Source organism: Quercus suber, unplaced genomic scaffold, assembly GCF_002906115.3.
Source record: "Quercus suber isolate HL8 unplaced genomic scaffold, Cork oak 2.0 scaffold_26, whole genome shotgun sequence".
NCBI classification, from domain to species: domain Eukaryota; kingdom Viridiplantae; phylum Streptophyta; class Magnoliopsida; order Fagales; family Fagaceae; genus Quercus; species Quercus suber.
The window spans coordinates 207,611-232,294 of record NW_027069491.1 but is presented as its reverse complement, the minus strand read 5'-3'; the positions used below and the strand labels follow the sequence as shown (position 1 = coordinate 232,294).

General features: G+C 38.6%; 6 protein-coding genes across 6 annotated transcripts; 4 read left to right on the top strand and 2 right to left on the bottom strand.

Moving 5' to 3' along the window:
* Positions 1–36: 36 nt before the first annotated feature.
* On the bottom strand, positions 37–1,886 carry LOC112009808 (RNA-binding protein CP31B, chloroplastic). Its single transcript, XM_024042146.2, has 4 exons — positions 1,350–1,886; positions 974–1,075; positions 580–885; positions 37–487 (listed from the first exon to the last, which is right to left on the bottom strand). The coding sequence occupies exons 1-4, from the start codon at positions 1,740–1,742 to the stop codon at positions 431–433; spliced, it is 858 nt and encodes a 285-aa protein (XP_023897914.2). The 5' UTR covers positions 1,743–1,886; the 3' UTR covers positions 37–430.
* Positions 1,887–3,584: 1,698 nt separating this feature from the next.
* Positions 3,585–4,826, top strand: LOC136065088 (uncharacterized). Its single transcript, XM_065767771.1, has one exon. The coding sequence runs from the start codon at positions 3,585–3,587 to the stop codon at positions 4,824–4,826; it is 1,242 nt and encodes a 413-aa protein (XP_065623843.1).
* A 2,131-nt stretch (positions 4,827–6,957) lies between these two features.
* LOC136065084 (conserved oligomeric Golgi complex subunit 4-like) lies at positions 6,958–8,033 on the top strand. Its single transcript, XM_065767769.1, has 2 exons — positions 6,958–7,223; positions 7,362–8,033. Exon 2 carries the CDS (start codon positions 7,383–7,385, stop codon positions 8,031–8,033), a length of 651 nt encoding a protein of 216 aa, XP_065623841.1. The 5' UTR covers positions 6,958–7,223; positions 7,362–7,382.
* A 1-nt stretch (position 8,034) lies between these two features.
* LOC136065204 (RNA-binding protein CP31B, chloroplastic-like) lies at positions 8,035–9,611 on the bottom strand. Its single transcript, XM_065768052.1, has 4 exons — positions 9,091–9,611; positions 8,725–8,826; positions 8,331–8,636; positions 8,035–8,238 (listed from the first exon to the last, which is right to left on the bottom strand). The coding sequence occupies exons 1-4, from the start codon at positions 9,481–9,483 to the stop codon at positions 8,182–8,184; spliced, it is 858 nt and encodes a 285-aa protein (XP_065624124.1). The 5' UTR covers positions 9,484–9,611; the 3' UTR covers positions 8,035–8,181.
* A 1,320-nt stretch (positions 9,612–10,931) lies between these two features.
* LOC136065082 (uncharacterized) lies at positions 10,932–12,572 on the top strand. Its single transcript, XM_065767763.1, has 3 exons — positions 10,932–11,025; positions 11,257–11,542; positions 11,630–12,572. The coding sequence occupies exons 1-3, from the start codon at positions 10,932–10,934 to the stop codon at positions 12,570–12,572; spliced, it is 1,323 nt and encodes a 440-aa protein (XP_065623835.1).
* A 3,790-nt stretch (positions 12,573–16,362) lies between these two features.
* LOC112008526 (conserved oligomeric Golgi complex subunit 4) lies at positions 16,363–20,250 on the top strand. Its single transcript, XM_065768046.1, has 3 exons — positions 16,363–16,619; positions 16,758–18,395; positions 19,430–20,250. The coding sequence occupies exons 2-3, from the start codon at positions 16,779–16,781 to the stop codon at positions 20,057–20,059; spliced, it is 2,247 nt and encodes a 748-aa protein (XP_065624118.1). The 5' UTR covers positions 16,363–16,619; positions 16,758–16,778; the 3' UTR covers positions 20,060–20,250.
* The last annotated feature ends 4,434 nt before the right edge of the window (positions 20,251–24,684 follow it).

Sequence of the window (24,684 nt, the reverse complement as noted above, 5' to 3'; positions counted from 1 at the left end):
GTATGCTCAAACATTGAAATTGCCATAAGTAGAGTATAATCAAACACACAAAAGATATATTTTCATAATCATTACTAGTCCAGTAATCAAGAGATCATTCTAAGACATAATAATCCACAAAGATTGATCAAGCTATGATTGTTGGCTGAAATTCACTCAACTAAACCAACCATTACCTCCAGAAGAACACTATGCATTGGCATTACTAATGCATAGTTGAAATACAACAAAACCTTTTTCTTTTTGGTGAAAAGGAAATAACATTAAACAACAGAACTTTAATCGTATACAAACTTTGTCATTTGGTACACATAAGGAAACTTACCTATTCTGCCTAAATGTCTCAACTGAAACAGGTGCTCCAAATCATCCGATTTCTTTAACAAAAGAAACTTCAATCAAGCGTGTATGCAGCAGGGCAAAACTCCAGTCAGGGCTTGGTCCTTTCCACACTTGCTCTAACTACTAGTGCTCTACCAAAGAACTCCTACAAGTGAGATCAAATAAGAAAGAGAGACACAAAATGAAATGAAGAAAAAATAAGTTTCAGACTTTCAGCAGTGGTGGAAATAGACTCACTGTTCCATTTAAAGATAATGCTGCATCACGTTCTGCAGCTGAAGAAAAGGAGAGAAACCCATAACAACGGGTTGTTCGTGCTTTTTGGTCATGCAACACTTTTGCACTAACCAAAGTTCCAAACTGGCTAAAATGATTCCTCAAATCTTCAGGTTTAACAGCCCGAGGAATATTTCCCACATATATCTTGTAAGGACTTTCATATACTATCTGTTTCTTGGGTGTGGAATTCAACACCTCAGGATTCCTCATCCTAGGACTCATATCAACCGAAAATTTAACCCGCATTTCTCTGCCACCAACATCCTTCAAATAAAAAGAGAGAACAATTTCACGCAAAAATACAAAAGACTCAGAGAGATTAAACATAGAGGGTAATTAGCTTCACACTGACAGATGCATCTAATCCCGCAATTGCAACTCTTGCAGCGTTTATTGAACTCATTGTAACATAACCACATCCCCGACTTTCACCCGTCACAGCATTCCGCGAAATCTGCAACCAAATTACCAAAACATAAATAATCCAACTACATTTTTCAACATTTTTCGTAAAAATACGCAAAGTTTGATCAATTCTCCAAGTTATCAAGGTGTATTTTTGCCAAATTTTTTGTTATATCACAATAAGCATTTTAATATCTCTAAATTGTTCAATAATTCACCAACAATGATATTTTGCTTTGAATTTCACTTCAACTAGTAAAGCTATACTAAGAAAGTTTTGGCTGAATTTTTTTGACATAATTAAATTTAAGACTAGAGCTTACCTCAACAGCTAGTACCGTTCCGAAAGGGTTGAAAATGTCAAGCAACTCGGCAATGTCACAACTCCTCGGGAGATTACACACGTAAAGCTCACAAGGTCTTGAGCTTGTCTGCGATTGCTTCCATCCCTGCACCAATACGCCGTCGTGTAGGGAGTTCACGATATTTTCCTCGCTTCCTGCTTTCTCTTCACCCACAACTGACAAGACCGTTGAAGCCCTAGCTTTGCTCGCAGGCCTCAACGAGACTGAGTAAGACCAAGACAGCCTTGGGTGGCAAAACTCGTTCGACCACGAAACGAACCGTCTTGCTGTAGCTCCAGCTCTGTTGTTCTGAAGTAAACACGTAGACAAAGGCGTTAAACTAAACCAAGTGGAAGTGCTCGCCATTGCCATACGCAGCTCCCCCTTCTCACTGTGTATGCGAGAAATGCTATCCTAGCCTACTTTTCGGTCCGGGCAGAGAGAATGAGAGTTTTTAGGGATTTTTAAAAATTGGGTCCGGATTATAAAAATGAAATTTTTTTTTTTAAGAGATTTTGGATCGCTCTGGTAGTAGCTCTTTATTCTAATCGGTTTTTTGCGTGGGTCGAGATTAAAATATTTTGAGTTTAATATTTTTCAGAAAATGTGTAATTTTTTGAAGCATATTTTCTATAAAATTATGCTATTTTTCTATGTTTGGTAGCAATAGATCTGTTTAGTTTTTTTTTTTTTTTTTTCAAAAAGCTAAAGGATAAAAAAAATTTAATTTTCCTCATATGTATTTCGTTGGAAAGATAGAAAAGTAAAAGGATGGAAGACTCTTTTATTTGGTTGAAAAAAAATAAGACGGACAGAAAATGTAGTTTATGTAAATCTATTCTTATAATCTTATTACATAATATGTATGAAATAATTTATTTTATACTCATTAAATAATAAAAATATTACTTATTATCAATTAAAATTATTAAAATAAAATTTATAAAAAATTTACACATTATTATATTTGTGGGGATAAGAATCTAAATTTGTATATTGGGCCTTGGGCCTTATCCGAGAACGTAGATATGTCCAAGGGAAAGTAAATGATTGGGAGAGGCCCCAAAATTGAGAATCATGTAAGTGAAGAATGGAGGAATATAGTGTGAGTAACTCCTTCTCAGATACGATAAATATCGATCAAGCATGCATTTGGATAATTTAGCTGACCTTCCAAAAAGTTCCAACGATTAGGATGAACCTCAAGCACGTACAAAGGTGATAAGAACACAAAAATGTCTAAAAGAAAAGCTGCTACTACCGCATTAAATGCGCTGCAGCAACTTTTCTGACCACATTTATGTAGAGAAGACCCCTGAACAGTGTAGTCTCAGCTACCACCATTCACAGAGAGCCAAAGAAGATATCTGATGGGACATGCACTCGAGTGAAGGCTTAAATGATTAACAAGTGTACAATCAGGATGGTCTAAAAGGAACTATATAATGTAAAAGATCTCCCATAAGAGAGGGGGAGATAAAAAAAAATTAAAAAAATAAAAGAGAAAAAGAGAGAAGGAAGCACTACTGTAGCACTAAAAGCTGTATTAACTTTCAGAACTATTAGATTAATTCATAATCTATCTCCTCAGACAATCATTTTATTGAGGTTTACGTGTGTTTCATACTTGTTCATCTTCGAAATCCTTATTTACCATTGTCCAATCCACTAAAAGCCCAACTCTTTCACTCACTCTCTACAAATTTATTGTACTAGGCTCATTGGGCTTATATCCCATAACTTTTAGGCTTGAGCTACAAATCGTGACTCTATAATTGGCGTCGTCTATGAGAAGAGCTTGAGCAATAGTAAAAGCAACAATTAACGATGGCAAAACTGGGTCCACAACCAATAGAACCAAGGGCGTCCCAACATGGCGATCCTTTTCTCAACCTTGAACGAAGAGGTGATCGTGAAGGAAGTGTGCACACCACATACACTGACCGAAGTCAACCTCGAGGTGGAAGTCATTTTTCTAATGCAGAGAACAACAAGAACATGCAATTGAAAATTGATCAATTAAAAAAGGAGTTACGCCATGCAAAGAGGAATCAGGCTTCTTCAAACTCTAACGATTATTCCGATGACGAACAAGACGTTAATTACAAGCGGAGGTCTTGAACCCCACCCAGTGAATCATTTTTCTATGAAGAAGAACATCATCATGAGCGGCGGTTTCGAAGCTCGTCACGTAGAGGCATAGGAAATGACGCTATGAGTAAGGCCCTAAACCAAATCTCCAGATCGCCTTTCACGCATAAGATTGAAGAGGCAAGACTTCCTCATCATTTTTATCATCCAACATTCACCATCTATAATGGTCGAACAAACCCTATGGAGCACGTGAGCCATTTCAACCAGAGGATGGCTGTCCATTCCAATGATGAAGCCTTGATGTGTAAGGTGTTTCCCTCCAGTCTAGGACCAGTTGCAATAAGGTGGTTTGACAACCTGAGAGCAAATTCTATAAGTTCCTTCAAGGAGCTCACTCAAGCATTTGGTTCATGGTTTGTCACATGTCGCAGAGCTCCTCGGCCGTTGACTTCCCTACTATCCTTGAGCATGCAAGAGGGTAAGACTCTGAAAACGTATTCAGATAGGTACTGGAAGATGTTTAATGAGATAGATGACAATTTTGATGAAGTGGCCATCACTACTTTTAAGCTTGGCCTCCACGCCGACCACGGTTTGAGGAAATCTCTAACTAGCAAACCCGTCATTAGTACGCGTCAACTGATAGACAGAATTGATAAGTATAAAAGGGTTAAAGAGGATCAACAGCAAGGGAAGGGAAAGGATAAGGTTATCCCTCAGGAGATGAAGGACTTTAGGTCAGATTGGAACAGTAACAATAGACCACAGAGAGATTTTATTGGACAATCAGGGTCAGCAAATTTTCAAGTAGTCAACGCCGTGTTCCGAGAGCAAGTTTTGGAAAAGATTAAGAATGAGCTATTCTTTAAACGACCAAATAAAATGATGGGAAACCCTAAAAGACGCAACCACAACCTCTATTGCCAATACCATCAGGATCATGGGCATACCACAGAGGATTGTAGAAGTCTGTGGGACCACTTGGACCAGCTTGTCTGCAAAGGCAAGTTAAAACAACTCTTGCATCACTCCAGTGGTCAGGAGAGTCAGGGAAACTCGGAATCTTGGAAAGATGATTCTTCAAGACCCTTTTTGGGAACGATAAATGTCATTTTCGCTACACCAGGGAGAACAAGATCCTACTTGTCCAGGGTAATGTCCGTAGCCCGACTATCCACAGGAGACACTAATCAAGATCTAAAAAGGGCTAGAATGGAAATTTCATCAGTCTTGGGCTTCTCGGATGAAGATAAAATCGAAACCATCCAACCCCACGACGATGGTTTGGTAATCACCCTCAGAATTGAAGGGTATGATGTGAAGAGGGTGTTGGGATTAGTGCCCTACAATCCTATTGTATGATGTTATGTATGATATTATGTATGACATTGTGTTTGACATAATGTATGACTTAATATTGTAATTAATAAAGTTGTTTTATTATTATCTAAAATAATGATAACATGAATATTCGGACATTATCATATAGTCCATGAGATGCATAATATGTGATTTATGTAATTTAGTCACAAAAAATATAAGTTACAAGTTCTTTGTAAACTCAGAATTTTAGTTCGTAGTCGGTGATGAAATTAGGCATTTCATCTGCGAAGATTATAACATATCAACTAAGATGATTTGTCTTGATCATGGAAGTAGAGACTTCTAGTTGATATGTTGATATATTTTAAGAGTTAAGACATATTGAACTAGACCGCTGTGAGATTTATTATTCTCCTAATGACTGTCAATTGAATAATAAATCTCATGACTTATATTTGTATGAACTTTTAATCCTGAGAGAATAATGGACCTGATCATGAAGTATAGGTTGCTTTGATATATCAAGAGTAAGATCTAAAGTAACGGTCAAAACCTCAGTATGTTGGGCAACTACATTTAGTGTTGATGAAACATATATTCTCAAGATAGAATTCATAGTCTCTTAATGGAGATGTAAAATATTCCTTTGAGATAAGTTTAATGGGTTCAGTTATTCAGAGAGTTAGGCATAACCACTTTAGTAAGAAATTACTAAAGTATATATTTATGAAATTAGATTTCATGAATATATAATGAATAACTTAAAACGATTAAACCGGGTACTCAAGAATTAAGATGTAGTAATTTACAAAGTGGCAATCTACTTTCATAACTTTATATTACTACGAATATTTTATGAAGGGGTTGCATGTTTAATAAAGTCTTGGGATATAATTTATTAATAAGGCCTAGAGTGCAATTATATTTATATAGTGGTATTAAATATAATTAATGGTAACTTTGGACTTGTCAAGAGTTGACAGAAAAATCCAAGACCCATTGGAACTAGTGTCTTATTGGTCCATTTTGATCCTACTCCAAGCCACATACTAAAGCCCAATTGGAAATGCTCAAAAGGCTAGCCCAATTAGACTATCAGTTATTAGAAGAGAAACATACAGAATTTTATAAAAAACACAACAAGTTTGTGAAATGGTGTGTATGTGTGAGTGAAGCCACTCAATTACTCTCCCTTAGAAACTGATTGAGAGACCACACATCCGGGCGTTAGTGGAATTTGAGTGAAGATTGAAAATGTTCTTGAGAACTTCTGATCTTTGATTTTGAAATTCACTGCACCAAGGTACACTCTCTTATTCTATATTCTGAAACTTACATTATGCATGTTATTAATTCTGAATGAAGTAGATCCGTTATTTTTCCGCTGCGTATATGATTATTTCCAACAGGGTGATAGTGGACCAAGGCAGTGGGGCTGAGATAATGTACCCCGACCTGTATAAGAGGCTGAACTTAAAACCCGAGAATTTAACGCCCTACAGTTCCCCCTTGGTGAGTTTTGATGGGAAGGTCGTTGTTCCAAGGGGTCAAATCCAACTACTTGTGCAAACTAGTCCGGAATTAGTAGAGGTAGATTTCATCATCGTAGATGCATATTCACCCTATACAACAATTATGGCCAGACCCTAGCTTTATACACTGGGAGCTGTTTCTTTTACTCTCCACCAAAAGGTTAAATATCCATCCAAAGGCCAAGTTAAGGAGATCTTGGAAGATCAATCTATGGCCAGACAATACTTGGTGGCTGCCATCCAATATAAGCCCGAGGCTGAGACCTCGGCCCAAGCTAGAGAGGATTTATAGCAGTTAAAATCTTCAAAACACTTTCAATCACCATCATTTATTCTTTCTTTCTCCCAATCACCATCACAATAAAATATTAGTTTTTTTTTTTTTTAAAGAATTGTGCTAGTACTTCTGCAAAATTTTTTGCAATAGTTGGTGTTTACAATTCCGAATGTGGGAAGTTTTTGAAAAAAAATGCTAAATGAAACTTAGATATGGCATTTGTCATTCCGAATGTTGATGCTCTAATGTCAGGGATGTTAAATGTCAAACTATTTGACACTTGTCACGTCAAACACCCAAAAGAAAAAACCCTTCACATCGTATGTTTTAAATGCTAAAAATTTTGGGTACGGACACCAAATGCTAAAAGATATATGAGTAATTTTGTAAATTTCTATTCAATTCTGTAAAATTTTATTCAATACCCCTCTCCTCTCACATCGTGCTCCTCTTTCTTCTCTCTCGATCTCAGATTTCTCTCAGACCTCGCCGTGTAGATGGGTTTTGTAACTGTGATTGTGAATGGGTATGGAGATGGTGTCATTTTCTCTTTCTAAACACTCTCTCTGTAACTTTCTTCACAGCTAGTTTTTCGTTTCCTTTACTTCAAAACCAAAAGCAGAGCTGGTACGTTTTTGTTTGTTCCTTCTTTAATTTTCAGAATAGAATCCATCACTTTAAAAAGCTCTGTGTTTCACGTTCTTCTTCTTTTTTGATATTGATTGTGACTGTGAATTGTTTTGTAATTATGAGTTGCTGTCACAGAGAAAGAGAGGGGGACCCGAGATGAAGAAGGTTACGGCGTCGACGCCAAACGGATCTGCTGCCATGGAATCCGACGAGGGAACGAAGTCCTCCATCGATTTCGGTACGGCGGAGGCGATGGACCACATTCGGACACTCACCGATGTCGGAGCCATGACCCGACTCCTCCACGAGTGCATAGCGTACCAGCGCTCACTGGACCTCGACCTTGACAACCTCCTCTCGCAGCGCTCCGATTTGGACAAGCAACTCCTCCATCTCCAGAAATCTTCGGAGGTACTCGATATAGTCTCTGCCGACTCGGAGTACATGCTCTCCAACGTGTCCTCCACGTCTAAGCTGGCTGATCAGGTGAGCCGGAAGGTTCGAGAACTTGACCTCGCACAGTCGCGCGTGAACTCCACCCTCCACCGCATCGACGCCATTGTTGAGCGATCCAATTGCATTGACGGAGTCAACAAGGCTCTCAATTCCGAAGACTTCGAGTCTGCCGCAAACTATGTCCAGACCTTTTTCCAGATCGATGCCAAGTACAAGGACTCTGGATCTCATCAGAGGGACCAAATGCTCTCATTCAAGAAGCAATTAGAAGGAATTGTACGGAAGAAGCTCTCTGCAGCCGTGGATCAACGTGACCACGCCGCGATCTTGCGGTTTATCCGGATTTTTTAATCGTATACAAACTTTGTCATTTGGTACACATAAGGAAACTTACCTATTCTGCCTAAATGTCTCAACTGAAACAGGTGCTCCAAATCATCCGATTTCTTTAACAAAAGAAACTTCAATCAAGCGTGTATGCAGCAGGGCAAAACTCCAGTCAGGGCTTGGTCCTTTCCACACTTGCTCTAACTACTAGTGCTCTACCAAAGAACTCCTACAAGTGAGATCAAATAAGAAAGAGAGACACAAAATGAAATGAAGAAAAAATAAGTTTCAGACTTTCAGCAGTGGTGGAAATAGACTCACTGTTCCATTTAAAGATAATGCTGCATCACGTTCTGCAGCTGAAGAAAAGGAGAGAAACCCATAACAACGGGTTGTTCGTGCTTTTTGGTCATGCAACACTTTTGCACTAACCAAAGTTCCAAACTGGCTAAAATGATTCCTCAAATCTTCAGGTTTAACAGCCCGAGGAATATTTCCCACATATATCTTGTAAGGACTTTCATATACTATCTGTTTCTTGGGTGTGGAATTCAACACCTCAGGATTCCTCATCCTAGGACTCATATCAACCGAAAATTTAACCCGCATTTCTCTGCCACCAACATCCTTCAAATAAAAAGAGAGAACAATTTCACGCAAAAATACAAAAGACTCAGAGAGATTAAACATAGAGGGTAATTAGCTTCACACTGACAGATGCATCTAATCCCGCAATTGCAACTCTTGCAGCGTTTATTGAACTCATTGTAACATAACCACATCCCCGACTTTCACCCGTCACAGCATTCCGCGAAATCTGCAACCAAATTACCAAAACATAAATAATCCAACTACATTTTTCGTAAAAATACGCAAAGTTTGATCAATTCTCAAAGTTATCAAGGTGTATTTTTGCCAAATTTTTTCTTATATCACAATAAGCATTTTAATATCTCTAAATTGTTCAATAATTCACCAACAATGATATTTTGCTTTGAATTTCACTTCAACTAGTAAAGCTATACTAAGAAAGTTTTGGCTGAATTTTTTTGACATAATTAAATTTAAGACTAGAGCTTACCTCAACAGCTAGTACCGTTCCGAAAGGGTTGAAAATGTCAAGCAACTCGGCAATGTCACAACTCCTCGGGAGATTACACACGTAAAGCTCACAAGGTCTTGAGCTTGTCTGCGATTGCTTCCATCCCTGCACCAATACGCCGTCGTGTAGGGAGTTCACGATATTTTCCTCGCTTCCTGCTTTCTCTTCACCCACAACTGACAAGACCGTTGAAGCCCTAGCTTTGCTCGCAGGCCTCAACGAGACTGAGTAAGACCAAGACAGCCTTGGGTGGCAAAACTCGTTCGACCACGAAACGAACCGTCTTGCTGTAGCCCCAGCTCTGTTGTTCTGAACTAAACACGTAGACAAAGGCGTTAAACTAAACCAAGTGAAAGTGCTCGCCATTGCCATACGCAGCTCCCCCTTTTCACTGTGTATGCGAGAAACGCTATCCTAGCCTACTTTTCGGTCCGGGCAGAGAGAATGAGAGTTTTTAGGGATTTTTAAAAATTGGGTCCGGATTATAAAAATGAAATGTTTTTTTGTTTTAAGAGATTTTGGATCGCTCTCTCTTTATTCTAATCGGTCTTTTGTGTGGGTAGAGGTTAAAATATTTTGAGTTTAATATTTTTCAGAAAATGTGTAATTTTTTGAAGCATATTTTCTATAAAATTATGCTATTTTTCTATGTTTGGTAACAATAGATCTGTTTAGTTTTGTTTTTGTTTTTTTTTTTCAAAAAGTGAAAGGATAAAAAAAATTTAATTTTTCTCATGTGTATTTTGTTGGAAAGATAGAAAAGTAGAAGGATGGAAGACTCTTTTGTTTGGTTGAAGAAAAAATAAGGTAGACAGAAAATGTAGTTTATGTAAATCTATTCTTATAATCTTATTACATAATATGTATGAAATAATTTATTTTATACTCATTAAATAATAAAAATATTACTTATTATCAATTAAAATTATTAAAATAAAATTTATAAAAAATTTACACATTATTATATTTGTGGGGATAAGAATCTAAATTTGTATATTAGGCCTTGGGCCTTATCTGAGAATGTAGATATGTCCAAGAGAAAGTAAATGATTGGTAGAGGCCCCAAAATTGAGAATCATGTAAGTGAAGAATGGAGGAATATAGTCTGAGGAGTAACTCCTTCTCAGATACGATAAATATCGATCAAGCATGCATTTGGATAATTTAGCTGACCTTCCAAAGAGTTCCAACGATTAGGATGAACCTCAAGCACGTACAAAGGTGATAAGAACACAAAAATATCTAAAAGAAAAGCTGCTACTACCGCATTAAATGCGCTGCAGCAACTTTTCTGGCCACATTTATGTAGAGAAGACCCCTGAACAGTGTAGTCTCAGCTACCACCATTCACAGAGAGTCAAAGAAGATATCTGATGGGACATACACTCGAGTGAAGGCTTAAATGATTAACAAGTGTACAATCAGGATGGTCTAAAAGGAACTATATAATGTAAAAGATCTCCCATAAGAGAGGGGGAGATAAAAAAAATAAAAAAAATAAAAGAGAAAAAGAGAGAAGGAAGCACTACTGTAGCACTAAAAGCTGTATTAACTTTCAGAACTATTAGATTAATTCATAATCTATCTCCTCAGACAATCATTTTATTGAGGTTTACGTGTGTTTCATACTTGTTCATCTTCGAAATCCTTATTTACCATTGTCCAATCCACTAAAAGCCCAACTCTTTCACTCACTCTCTACAAATTTATTGTACTGGGCTCATATCCCATAACTTTTAGGCTTGGGCTACAAATCGTCACTCTATAATTGGCGTCGTCTATGAGAAGAGCTTGAGCAATAGTAAAAGCAACAATTAACGATGGCAGAACTGGGTCCACAACCAACAGAACCAAGGGCATCCCAACATGGCAATCCTTTTCTCAACCTTGAACGAAGAGGTGATCGTGAAGGAAGTGTGCACACCACATACACTGACCGAAGTCAACCTTGAGGTGGAAGTCATATTTCTCATGCAGAGAACAACAAGAACATGCAATTGAAAATTGATCAATTAAAAAAGGAGTTACGCCATGCAAAGGGGAATCGGGCTTCTTCAAACTCTAACGATTATTCCAATGACGAACAAGACGTTAATTACAAGCGGAGGTCTTGAACCCCACCCAGTGAATCCTTTTCCTATGAAGAAGAACATCATCATGAGCGGCGGTTTCGAAGCCCGTCACGTAGAGGCATAGGAAATGACGCTATAAGCAAGGCCCTAAACCAAATCTCCAGATCGCCTTTCACGCGTAAGATTGAAGAGGCAAGACTTCCTCATCATTTTTATCATCCAACATTCACCATCTATAATAGTCGAACAAACCCTATGAAGCATATGAGCCATTTCAACCAGAGGATGGCTGTCCATTCCAATGATGAAGCTTTGATGTGTAAGGTGTTTCTCTCCAGTCTAGGACCAGTCGCAATGAGGTGATTTGACAACCTGAGAGCAAATTCTATAAGTTCCTTCAAGGAGCTCACTCAAGCATTTGGTTCATGGTTTGTCACATGTCGCAGAGTTCCTCGGCCGTTGACTTCCCTACTATCCTTGAGCATGCAAGAGGGTAAGACTCTGAAAACGTATTCAGATAGGTACTGGAAGATGTTTAATGAGATAGATGGCAATTTTGATGAAGTGGCCATCAATACTTTTAAGCTCGACCTCCACGCCGATCACGGTTTGAGGAAATCTCTAACTAGCAAACCCGTCATCAGTGCGCGTCAACTGATGGACAGAATTGATAAGTATAAAAGGGTTGAAGAGGATCAACAGCAAGGGAAGGGGAAGGATAAGGTTATCCCTCAGGAGATTCCTCAGGAGAGGAAGGACTTTAGGTCAGATCGGAACAGTAACAATAGACCACAGAGAGATTTTATTGGACAATTAGGGTCAGCGAATTTTCAAGTAGTTAACTCCGTGTTCCGAGAGCAAGTTTTGGAAAAGATTAAGAATGAGTTGTTCTTTAAACGACCAAATAAAATGATGGGAAACCCTAAAAGACACAACCACAACCTCTATTGCCAATACCATCATGATCATGGGCATACCACAGAGGATTGTAGAAGTCTGTGGGACCACTTGGACCAGCTTATCTGCAAATGCAAGTTAAAACAACTCTTGCATCACTCCAGTGGTCAAGGGAGTCAGGGAAACTCGGAATCTTGGAGAGATGATTCTTCAAGACCCTTTTTGGGAACGATAAATGTCATTTTCGCTACACCAGGGAGAACAGGATCCTGCTCATCCAGGGTAATGTCCGTAGCCCGTCTATCCACAGGAGACACTAATCAAGATCTAAAAAGGGCTAGAATGGAAATTTCATCAGTCTTGGGCTTCTCGGATGAAGATAAAATCGAAACCATCCAACCCCACGACGATGGTTTGGTAATCACCCTCAGAATTGAAGGGTATGATGTGAAGAGGGTGTTGGGATTAGTGCCCTACAATCCTATTGTATGATATTATGTATGATATTATGTATGATATTGTGTTTGACATAATGTATGACTTAATATTGTAATTGTGCGCGCCCAAAACTGAAGCCTGTTGGGCTGGGCCTCGTTTGGCCTCACAACTTACTTGTGTAGTGGGTTTGGATTTTCTACACTGGGTCGTTCTTGACGCTAAGGCTCAATGAGATCACTCTTCTTTCCTTGGAGGTCCGAACCACCTTCTCATTGCTCCCTCTCTGTTTTCTCTCCTTTTACAGTTAATTCTCCAACCCCCAGTCTTCTCAAAACTTCTTGTATTTATAGCCTACAGTTAGTGGAGAGGTTATGATTACTCGCCGATAAGTGCAATCGGCGGTCTAGTGTTATAGATCGTAAGTGGGTGGTTAGGTGGGAGTGGGAATCGGTGGGGATGGCGTTGGAACTTGGTTCCCACTTCCACGACAGTTCTCGGCAGCGGTGCCTCTCCGAGGCACGGCCGAGTAGGTATAGGGCCGGGTGTTCCGAGAACTGAATATTTATCACTGCTCGGGAAAGTATTTCCGAGAAATGATGAAGAGGCAAAGTCTGGGCCTGCATCATGTGTGGCTCTGGGGTGGGCTGCTAGGTAGAGGGAGACTGGCCTTATGGGCTATGCACTCAGGCTACGGCCCAAGGCCCAAAACAGGCCCCGGTGCAGGGGGCGTACAGTAATTAATAAAGTTGTTTTATTATTATCTAAAATAATGATAACATGAATATTCGGACATTATCATATAGTCCATGAGATGCATAATATGTGATTTATGTGATTTATTTACAGAAAATATAAGTCACAAGTTCTTTGTAAACTCAGAATTTTAGTTCGTAGTCGGTGATGAAATTAGGAATTTCATCTGCGAAGACTATAACATATCAACTAAGATGATTTGTCTTGATCATGGAAGTAGAGACTTCTAGTTGATATGTTGATATATTTTAAGAGTTAAGACATATTGAACTAGACCGCTGTGAGATTTATTATTCTCCTAATGACTGTCAATTGAATAATAAATTTGATGACTTATATTTGCATGAACTCTTAATCTTGAGAGAATAATGGACCTGATCATGAAGTGTAGGTTGCTTTGATATATCAAGAGTGAGATCTAAAGTAACGGTCAAAACCTCAGTATGTTGGGCAACCACATTTAGTGTTAATGAAACATATATTCTCAAGATAGAATTCATAATCTCTTAATGGAGATGTAAAATATTCCCTTGAGATAAGTTTAATGGGTTCAGTTATTCAGAGAGTTAGGCCTAACCACTTTAGTAAGAAATTACTAAAGTATATATTTATGAAATTAGATTTCATGAATATATAATGAATAACTTAAAACGATTAAACCGGGTACTCAAGGATTAAGATGTAGTAATTTACAAAGTGACAGTCTACTTTCATAACTTTGTATTACTACGAATATTTTATGAAGGGGTTGCATGTTTAATAAAGTCTTGGAATATAATTTATTAATAAGGCCTGTAGTGCAATTATATTTATATAGTGGTATTAAATATAATTAATGGTAACTTTGAACTTGTCAAGAGTTGACAGAAAAGTCCAAGACCCATTGAAACTAGTGTCTTATTGGTCCATTTTGGTCCTACTCCAAGCCACATACTAAAGCCCAATTGGAAATGCTCAAAAGGCTAACCCAATTAGACAATCAATTATTATGAGAGAAACATACAGAATTTTATAAAAAACACAACAAGTTTGTGAAATGGTGTGTATGTGTGAGTGAAGCCACTTAATTACTCTCCCTTGGAAACTGATTGAGAGACCACACATCCGGGCGTTAGTGGAATTTGAGTGAAGATTGAAAGTGTTCCTGAGAACTTCTGATCTTTGATTTTGAAATTCACTGCACCAAGGTACACTCTCTTATTCTATATTCTGAAACTTACATTATGCATGTTATCAATTCTGAATGAAGTAGATCCGTTATTTTTCCGCTGCGTATATGATTATTTCCAACAGGGTGATGGTGGACCAAGGCAGTAGGGCTGAGATAATGTACCCCAACCTATATAAGAGGCTGAACTTAAAACCCGAGAATTTAACGCCCTACAGTTCCCCCTTGGTGAGTTTTGACGGGAAGGTCGTTGTTCCAAAGGGTCAAATCCAACTACTTGTGCAAACTAGTCCGGAATTAGTAGAGGTAGATTTCATCATCGTAGACGCATATTCACCTTATACAACAATCGTGGCCAGACCCTAGCTTTATACACTGGGAGCTGTTTCTTTTACTCTCCACCAAAAGGTTAAATATCCATCCAAAGGCCAAGTTAAGGAGATCTTGGGAGATCAATCTATGGCCAGACAATGTTTGGTGGCTACCATCCAACATAAGCCCAAGGCTAAGTCATCGGCCCAAGCTAGAAAGGATTTATAGCAGTTAAAATCTTCGGAACACTTTCAATCACCATCATTTATTCTTTCTTTCTCCCAATCACCATCACAATAAAATATTAGTTTTTTTTTTTTTAAGAATTGTGCTACAGTGCAATTAGAATTGCACTATAATACTTCTACAAAATTTTTTGCAATAGTTGATGTTTACAATTACGGATGTGGAAAGTTTTTGAGAAAAAATGCTAAATGAAGCTTAGGCTGTGTTTGTTTCGTGTAAATCGTTCTCCGGAAAATACATATTTTCCGGAAATGTTATTTTCCGGAAAAGGAAAATATTTTTAAAGTGTTTGGTTGAATTATGAAAATTGGTGTGGAAAATATTTTTATGTGTTTGGATGTTTTTTAAAATGCTATTTTCCGGAAAATTTTTCGCATTATTACAAAAAATTTCATCATCGCATCCAATTCAACATCAATTTCCGGCAACAAATTCCAGCAACAACAACACCACAACAACAACAACAACAATAATAATCAGTTCATCCAAAAACGAACAACAACAACAATCAAATTATAAAAAAAAAAAAAAAAAAAAAAAACACGGAGAGATCGAGGAAGAGAGAGTGTGGAGGCGACGGTCTGGGTCGGCGACGAGCTCGAGGTTCGTGGGTTGCTCTGGGTTCGTCGGTTCGTGGGTTGCTGGGTTCGTGGGTTGCTGGGTTCGTCGGTTCATGGGTTGCTCTGGGTCGAAGCCGATGGGTTGCGCTGGGTCGAAGGCGATGGGACGTCGAAGGCGACGGGTCTGGGTCGGCGATGTGAGCTATGGGTTCTCAGATCAGGACGACGATCGGGCTCGCCATTGAGTGGTGGTGGGAACGGCGTCGAAACCGGCTCGGTGACGTCTGGGTTTCTCGGATCGGAGGTGGATCGGTTCGCGTTCTTGGTTCTCTCAACACCGATCAGCTCGCCGGCGTTCTCAATCGTTTTCTGTGGCTGTTGATGGCTGTTTCCTTGTTCTTTTTCGTTCTCCCTCAAGTTCTCTCAGAGCTCTCTTCTCCTTTGCGTTTTTTGTGCGAGACCCGGAAATGGTTTGAAGGTAAAATAAAAGCGTAAAACTATTTCCGGGTCAAAGGTGAAAATATGGTCAAACTTGAGGCATATTTTCCGGAAAATAAATTTTTCTTTGCCAGCCAAACGCATGGGTCAGGTGGTAAATGATTTCCTGAAATCATTTACCACCGATTCAAACGCAGCCTTAGATATGGTATTTGTCATTCCGAATGTTGATGCTCCAATGTGAGGGATGCTAAATGCCAAATTATTTGACACTTGTCACGTCAAACACCCAAAATAAAAAAAAAACCCTTCACATCGTATGTTTTAAATGCCAAAAATTTTGGGTACGGACACCAAATGCTAAAAGATATATGAGTAATTTTGTAAATTTCTATTCAATTCTGTAAAATTTTATTCAATACCCCTCTCCTCTCACATCGTGCTCCTCTTTCTTCTCTCTCGATCTCAGATTTCTCTCAGACCTCGCCGTGTAGATGGGTTTTGTAACTGTGATTGTGAATGGGTATGGAGATGGTGTCATTTTCTCTTTCTAAACACTCTCTCTGTAACTTTCTTCACAGCTAGTTTTTCGTTTCCTTTACTTCAAAACCAAAAGCAGAGCTGGTACGTTTTTGTTTGTTCCTTCTTTAATTTTCAGAATAGAATCCATCACTTTAAAAAGCTCTGTGTTTCACGTTCTTCTTCTTTTTTGATATTGATTGTGACTGTGAATTGTTTTGTAATTATGAGTTGCTGTCACAGAGAAAGAGAGGGGGACCCGAGATGAAGAAGGTTACGGCGTCGACGCCAAACGGATCTGCTGCCATGGAATCCGACGAGGGAACGAAGTCCTCCTCCATCGATTTCGGTACGGCGGAGGCGATGGACCACATTCGGACACTCACCGATGTCGGAGCCATGACCCGACTCCTCCACGAGTGCATAGCGTACCAGCGCTCACTGGACCTCGACCTTGACAACCTCCTCTCGCAGCGCTCCGATTTGGACAAGCAACTCCTCCATCTCCAGAAATCTTCGGAGGTACTCGATATAGTCTCTGCCGACTCGGAGTACATGCTCTCCAACGTGTCCTCCACGTCTAAGCTGGCTGATCAGGTGAGCCGGAAGGTTCGAGAACTTGACCTCGCACAGTCGCGCGTGAACTCCACCCTCCACCGCATCGACGCCATTGTTGAGCGATCCAATTGCATTGACGGAGTCAACAAGGCTCTCAATTCCGAAGACTTCGAGTCTGCCGCAAACTATGTTCAGACCTTTTTCCAGATCGATGCCAAGTACAAGGACTCTGGATCTCATCAGAGGGACCAAATGCTCTCATTCAAGAAGCAATTAGAAGGAATTGTACGGAAGAAGCTCTCTGCAGCCGTGGATCAACGTGACCACGCCGCGATCTTGCGGTTTATCCGGATTTTCCCGCCGCTTGGATTGGAGGATGAGGGATTACAGGTCTATGTCGGTTACTTGAAGAAAGTGATTGCAATGAGAGCGAGAATGGAGTTCGAGCACATGGTGGAGTTGATGGAACAAAAAGGAAACCAGACGAGCCAAGTGAATTTCATTTCGTGCTTGACGAATCTGTTCAAGGACATTGTATTGGCAATCGAAGAGAACAGCGAAATTCTAAGAGGTCTATGCGGCGAGGATGGGATCGTTTATGCGATTTGCGAGCTCCAAGAAGAATGTGACTCGCGAGGTTCATTGATCTTGAAGAAATACATGGAATTCAGGAAGTTAGGCCGGTTATCATCTGAGATCAATGCGCAGAACAAGAATTTGCTTGCTGTGGGAGGAGGATCCGAAGGTCCGGACCCGAGGGAGATCGAATCATACTTGGAAGAGATACTATCGTTGATGCAATTGGGCGAGGATTATACGGAATTCATGGTGTCGAAGATCAAAGCCTTGAGTTCAGTTGATCCAGAGTTACTTCCGCGAGCCACAAAGGCGTTTCGGAGTGGAAGCTTTAGCAAAGTTGTGCAAGAGATCACGGGGTTCTATGTGGTTCTAGAAGGTTTCTTTATGGTGGAGAATGTGAGGAAGGCTATAAGGATTGACGAGGAGGTTCCAGATAGCTTGACCACTTCAATGGTAGATGACGTCTTTTATGTTCTACAGAGTTGCTTGCGGAGGGCCATTTTCACCTCCAATATCAGCTCTGTGGTTGCGGTGCTCAGTGGTGCTAGTAGTTTGTTGAGCAATGAGTATCATGAAGCTTTGCAGCACAAGACCAGGGAGCCCAACCTTGGTGCCAAGCTGTTCTTGGCTGGTGTTGCGGTTCACAAGACTGGGACGGAGATTGCCACTGCTTTGAATAATATAGATGTCAGCGGCGAGTATGTTCTCAAGCTTAAACACGAGATTGAAGAGCAATGTGCTGAGGTGAGTGGTTTACTTTGTCACAATGTGGTTTTATTAGTTTCAAGTTTAAACTCAATCAAAACAGAACTATGCTTCTTAGTTTGAAGATTGAACCTTGAACCAATTGAAGTTTTCTTAGTTTCAAGTGAGCACCCAGTTAAAACAGAACTATGCTTCGTTTGAAGTTTGAACCAATTGAAGCTGTATAGCAGCTTACATACTATATGGATTTGGCTCACGAGATATGTTGAAACCCAGTAATTTAAACAAAGGCAGTGAGTGACTTTTAAGACAGAATGACAAGGCTCTAGAGCATTTACTGAGATCTGAAAAAGATTGGTAATCTATTCCAAATGTAACATAGTTGGTCATGTTTATAATGCTCTAATGCCCAGTTTGTCTTGGCAATTTTTGTTCACTATTGCTGATATTTATTCAGATTTAGAAAGATCCTTCAACCTACTGAGACCATTGTTTAGCATCCCTTAATGCTTAGTTTTGCTGCTTGTTGAAAGCTGTGATACACTGACACTTGCAACTAGCCATAAAGAACTATTTGGGTATTGAGACTAATAACAATGGGCTTGACACTGTATTTCTTTATTTTTTTCCATGGAAAGAAATTTTGGTATCTTGTGTCGATCATTGTCTTTTTTTCCTGGACATACTTGTTTCAATTGGTTGCAATAGTACTTTATGCTTTTTATACAATGTCCGGTATGGGCTGAGTTCAGGTTTATATTGTCAACTCTTATGAGGGAGCAATTGTTCCATCAGTCCATGCTAAATCAATCAGGTCTCCTATTTAATACTCGACCCCTTTTTTTTTCTTCTTATCCTTTTTGTATTGTGTGATCCTACGTGAAAACTTGGCTCTTATACTGGATGCTTCTCTTAGGCTTTGTTCTTCTCATTTTTATATATTTGTGTGAGACATTATCTGATGTGGTTATACCCCTGGTTAGGTTCCTTTGCTCAAGTAATATTAACTTGCTTATTTGTTAAAATAATTCTCATCTTTTTTGCATTAAATAGACTTAAATTGTTTTTATCAGGTATTCCCTGCACCAGCTGATAGAGAAAAAGTGAAATCTTGTTTGTCTGAATTGAGTGATATGAGCAACACTTTCAAGCAAGCTCTGAATGCTGGCATGGAACAGCTTGTGGCAACTGTGACACCTCGAATCCGTCCAGTGTTAGATAATGTAGCAACCATCAGTTATGAACTGTCAGAGGCTGAATATGCAGACAATGAGGTGAATGATCCATGGGTTCAGAGGCTTCTTCATGCCGTTGAGATAAATGTGGCATGGCTTCAGCCACTAATGACTGCCAGCAACTATGACTCATTTGTTCATTTGGTCATTGACTTCATCGTTAAGAGGCTCGAAGTGATCATGATGCAGAAAAGGTTCAGTCAACTTGGAGGCCTTCAGCTCGACAGAGATGCAAGGGCATTGGTTAGCCATTTCTCAAGCATGACTCAGAGGACTGTTAGGGATAAGTTTGCTCGTATTACTCAAATGGCTACAATCCTCAACTTGGAGAAGGTTTCTGAGATTCTAGATTTCTGGGGTGAGAACTCGGGACCTATGACCTGGAGATTAACCCCAGCCGAAGTTAGGCGAGTACTGGGTCTCAGGGTTGATTTTAAACCTGAAGCAATTGCTGCTCTTAAGTTGTAGTTCCCATTTGTCTAGTCCCCTCTCTCCCTTCATATTTTTTTATTATTGTTATTAGTATCATTTTCTTGGTCTTTGTTCAGCAGAATGAAATACTCTCAGTATCCTCATGCTACATTGCCTTGAGTTCATTTGAACTTCAAGAAGTGTGGAAGCATAATTATGCAGCAAATATGGGAATTTTGCCTTTACAATTTTTTTTGTCTTGATTACTACCTTTGTTGTTTTGGAAGTTAGAACATTCTTGATATTGTCTCTTTACATTCACAATACTGAAAGTTATTATTGTTGTGAGTCACATACGTTATTCTATGTCCTTTGTTAATGGATAGAAGAGTTAATTTTGATTAAACCTAAAAGCGTATTACGATCTATATCTATTACCTAAAATAAAAAGAGCAAAGAACCCGTGAATAATTATTTTTGTTGAGTGAGATTTTTTGTGAGTCAATACACATCAATTCATGGCGACAAGGCAAAGGCCATGGTTGGTTGCTGGGATGGAGTCAACTTTGTGGTTGGCAGAGCGGAGGCAGATGAGCAACACAAGTTGGGATTTTTATTTTGTTTTGGTATTTTGGCAAACATGCATGACAGGTAATCTCTCTCTCAATTTCCAGTTGAAGTTTGATTGATTCATTACAAAATAAAACAGAAACTCTCTCCCTACTCCAATTACAGATTTTCATTGTCACCTCCTTTGTGTTGTCAGCTTCTACCAGTCTTGACAAAGCCTTAGAGTATATTCTGATTCCATGTCTATTTCATTATGCTTCTAAAATCACCATATGTAAATTGCAGTTGTAGAAGGTGTTCTTGAAGTATTCCAAGGTTTTCCCATGGTAAGATTTCACATTTTCATATGAATACAGCTATATCCATGCTCCTTTCCTTGCTTTGAAACATTAGAAAGAGAAAAAAAACAAAAAGAAATGAATATATTTGCTTTCGTGTTTTGAGATAGGGATGGTGAAGAGGGTGAGATTTGGGATTTGGATTTGTTTTCTTTTGATTTGGTGAACGTTGCAAGCCATTAAGACTTTTATGTAGAGGGATATTAGGGTGCTGGAGTTATGCAAGAGTCTTTATGTTCCTAGAGGTGTAGATTAGATCTCAAAGGGAGGCGCAACTGGTTTGTTGCTGCTTGCTTGAACAATTCTTGTTTTGCTGTTGTTGCAGCTTACTTTTATTTAAATAAAATTTCTCATTCATACAAGAAAAAGGGGACACTTTAGAAAGAAATGCATTCAGAAAGACAAATTACTGATTTCTTAAGCAATTGGTTTCTGAGAATTTGAAAAATCAACCATGCATTAGTATCAAAATAATTCTAAACCACAGGAAACCAAACTGCTATGCATTGTTTAGGCCCAAACCTGGTGCAAGCATTTGAGAATTATAGGCCTTGTGAAATGAGGCCTATATGTACAATGAATCGTAGCAAAATCGGTCTAGTAATAACTACTGTTTTATACAACCAAGACCAAGATCAGTGATTGATTTGAACTATTTGCTCATGCAAACTATTTTGGGATGGAGATGATTATCTGTTTGAATTTTTTTCTTTAGTAATGTAGATGTGGCAAATGAAATGAGGACTGCCATGACTTGACTGAAATGGCATTGTTACTCTCATGAGAGATTAAAATGTAGTGACATATCGAAAATAAGCAGTCTAAACCATATTCAGTTAATCCTGGGCAACCAAATATACTCACCAAATACATATAACATACCTAAAGATTTGCATTATGTAGATTCCAATATGTATGCTAACATGTGTCTACGGTTAATTTTCTTCCCCTCATTGCCCCTCCCCCTGGCATTAAGAGCTTAACTCAATTATGTTTTTTGGATTCTAGATTAAAATGGTGTTAGCTTCTTCTTCCAATTTTCTTTATCATTTTAGTAGGAACAAAAGGGCTGGCATCACCATTATTCACAGGTTAGTAGCACTATGTTATTAGTCAGTTTATATATATATATATATATATCAAGGTATGTAGACTTGTTCTAGACACTATTGTCATTTTTTTAGCTATTTTAATGTTATGGCCAATGCAGGATGTTTATTAATGTTATCAATGTAGTTCTGATGTTCTTTTAAAAATTGAACAGTGCAGTTCTTTAAAGAGCATATTGTTGCTGAGTTAGAACTACATTAATTTATTCAAAATTACAAGAAAACATCATCAGAAGTTCCAATCAAAAAATTTCTCCGGTTATCGTCTTGTACAACTGGAAATATTTATCAAATCAATTTAGTGCTTTACATATTTTATACATTGATATACCTCAAGTCAGTGTTTTGGTATGTATTGTAGGGACATTGGGCCTAGAAGTTCTTTGTCTGTTTATATATTGGGCCTGTGGCCCAAGCCGAGGACGAGAGTTTGTCCGAGAAAGAGGTATCTTTGTCAAAAGAAACTGTGTTAGTAGATAAAAGAAGTTAGTTTTGGTCATAATGGCTCAACAGGATAGGCCGAGGATAGATGCCTCCTCAGCTCGCCAAAGTCGAAGTTCGAAGAGGTAGTCTATCGACCACAGTAATGTTTCAAGAAGTTCTGTTGGTGCGGATGAGCATTACAGAGACATTATACAGGGAGGAGTCCTAGAATATCTTAGGAGAAAGCTGCTACTACCGTATTAATTGCTCTACAGTTAACTTCCTAACTGCATTTATGTAGAGAAGACCCCTAAACAGTGCAGCATTAGCTGCCCCAACGCACAGAGTGCTTGAAAGGGTGTCCGATAAGACAAGCACTCAAATATCAACTTAGATGATCAACAAGTGGAGGACCAAAATTGTCTAAAGAGAACTATATAGTGGAATAAACACTCCAAGATGAAGGGGATCGAGAATCTTAGAAACAAACACTGTAACATTAAGAACTGATTTTGTAATCAAACCTGAGAGAATCATATAAGAACAGATCTCCTCAAATATTGTCGAAGACAATTTTTTTTCAGTATAACTTTATCTATTTACATTCTCTTGTCATCTAAATCTACCTGAGTGTTTGTTTGATTCATTGAACCCCAATTTTCTAACTCATTTTCTAAAAATTCATTGTTTTGGGTTTTTTGGGCCTAGATCCATACACAGTTTGGGCTAGAAAGCCAAATCTGGTCCTTACAAGTATCATGTTTCATTGCTTTTAGAACAACTCTTTATTTTATTCACTTAATCCATGCTTTAATATAAAATGTGTCCATTGTCCTTTCTCATATTGCGCGTGTTTATTTATCATTTTTGTATGCTTTAAAATATTTCTTTCATGATTATTTTTTGCTTATATCATATAAATCAAATGCAGAATGTAAGGCCTATATAGATGGATAAGGATAAGAAGCCCTTGGAATGATGACAACAATTTCTTTTTTTCTTTGATACCTCAAAGAAAACTTCAACATTGCGGTTCTAGGATATCTACACAAAATAACTAGGCCTGATTGGCCCATTTTCTAACTGGACCTAGAACAAGGCTGTTTGGGGAAAAAAATCCAATAGAAATTTCTTCAAAAATGTAAAACACAACAACCATTTTTTTTTTTTTTTAAATTCAGTTGTGGCATGGCTTCAGCCACTAATGACTGCCAGCAACTATGACTCATTTGTTCATTTGGTCATTGACTTCATCGTTAAGAGGCTCGAAGTGATCATGATGCAGAAAAGGTTCAGTCAACTTGGAGGCCTTCAGCTCGACAGAGATGCAAGGGCATTGGTTAGCCATTTCTCAAGCATGACTCAGAGGACTGTTAGGGATAAGTTTGCTCGTATTACTCAAATGGCTACAATCCTCAACTTGGAGAAGGTTTCTGAGATTCTAGATTTCTGGGGTGAGAACTCGGGACCTATGACCTGGAGATTAACCCCAGCCGAAGTTAGGCGAGTACTGGGTCTCAGGGTTGATTTTAAACCTGAAGCAATTGCTGCTCTTAAGTTGTAGTTCCCATTTGTCTAGTCCCCTCTCTCCCTTCATATTTTTTTATTATTGTTATTAGTATCATTTTCTTGGTCTTTGTTCAGCAGAATGAAATACTCTCAGTATCCTCATGCTACATTGCCTTGAGTTCATTTGAACTTCAAGAAGTGTGGAAGCATAATTATGCAGCAAATATGGGAATTTTGCCTTTACAATTTTTTTTGTCTTGATTACTACCTTTGTTGTTTTGGAAGTTAGAACATTCTTGATATTGTCTCTTTACATTCACAATACTGAAAGTTATTATTGTTGTGAGTCACATACGTTATTCTATGTCCTTTGTTAATGGATAGAAGAGTTAATTTTGATTAAACCTAAAAGCGTATTACGATCTATATCTATTACCTAAAATAAAAAGAGCAAAGAACCCGTGAATAATTATTTTTGTTGAGTGAGATTTTTTGTGAGTCAATACACATCAATTCATGGCGACAAGGCAAAGGCCATGGTTGGTTGCTGGGATGGAGTCAACTTTGTGGTTGGCAGAGCGGAGGCAGATGAGCAACACAAGTTGGGATTTTTATTTTGTTTTGGTATTTTGGCAAACATGCATGACAGGTAATCTCTCTCTCAATTTCCAGTTGAAGTTTGATTGATTCATTACAAAATAAAACAGAAACTCTCTCCCTACTCCAATTACAG

Bases quoted from the DNA above. Each gene is read 5' to 3' on its own strand.
- LOC136065084 (XM_065767769.1), top strand. From the start codon at position 7,383: ATGAAGAAGGTTACGGCGTCGACGCCAAACGGATCTGCTGCCATGGAA.
- LOC112008526 (XM_065768046.1), top strand. From the start codon at position 16,779: ATGAAGAAGGTTACGGCGTCGACGCCAAACGGATCTGCTGCCATGGAA. The intron at 18,396-19,429 runs GTGAGTGGTTTA...TGTTTTTATCAG, and splicing joins TTGAAGAGCAATGTGCTGAG to GTATTCCCTGCACCAGCTGA.
- LOC136065204 (XM_065768052.1), bottom strand. From the start codon at position 9,483: ATGGCAATGGCGAGCACTTTCACTTGGTTTAGTTTAACGCCTTTGTCT. The intron at 8,827-9,090 runs GTAAGCTCTAGT...ATTTGGTTGCAG, and splicing joins GAACGGTACTAGCTGTTGAG to ATTTCGCGGAATGCTGTGAC. The intron at 8,637-8,724 runs GTCAGTGTGAAG...TTTTATTTGAAG, and splicing joins TTGCGGGATTAGATGCATCT to GATGTTGGTGGCAGAGAAAT.
- LOC136065088 (XM_065767771.1), top strand. From the start codon at position 3,585: ATGAGTAAGGCCCTAAACCAAATCTCCAGATCGCCTTTCACGCATAAG.
- LOC136065082 (XM_065767763.1), top strand. From the start codon at position 10,932: ATGGCAGAACTGGGTCCACAACCAACAGAACCAAGGGCATCCCAACAT. The intron at 11,026-11,256 runs GTGTGCACACCA...TTTCCTATGAAG, and splicing joins AAGAGGTGATCGTGAAGGAA to AAGAACATCATCATGAGCGG. The intron at 11,543-11,629 runs GTGATTTGACAA...CACATGTCGCAG, and splicing joins CTAGGACCAGTCGCAATGAG to AGTTCCTCGGCCGTTGACTT.
- LOC112009808 (XM_024042146.2), bottom strand. From the start codon at position 1,742: ATGGCAATGGCGAGCACTTCCACTTGGTTTAGTTTAACGCCTTTGTCT. The intron at 1,076-1,349 runs GTAAGCTCTAGT...ATTTGGTTGCAG, and splicing joins GAACGGTACTAGCTGTTGAG to ATTTCGCGGAATGCTGTGAC. The intron at 488-579 runs GTGAGTCTATTT...TCTCACTTGTAG, and splicing joins CATTATCTTTAAATGGAACA to GAGTTCTTTGGTAGAGCACT.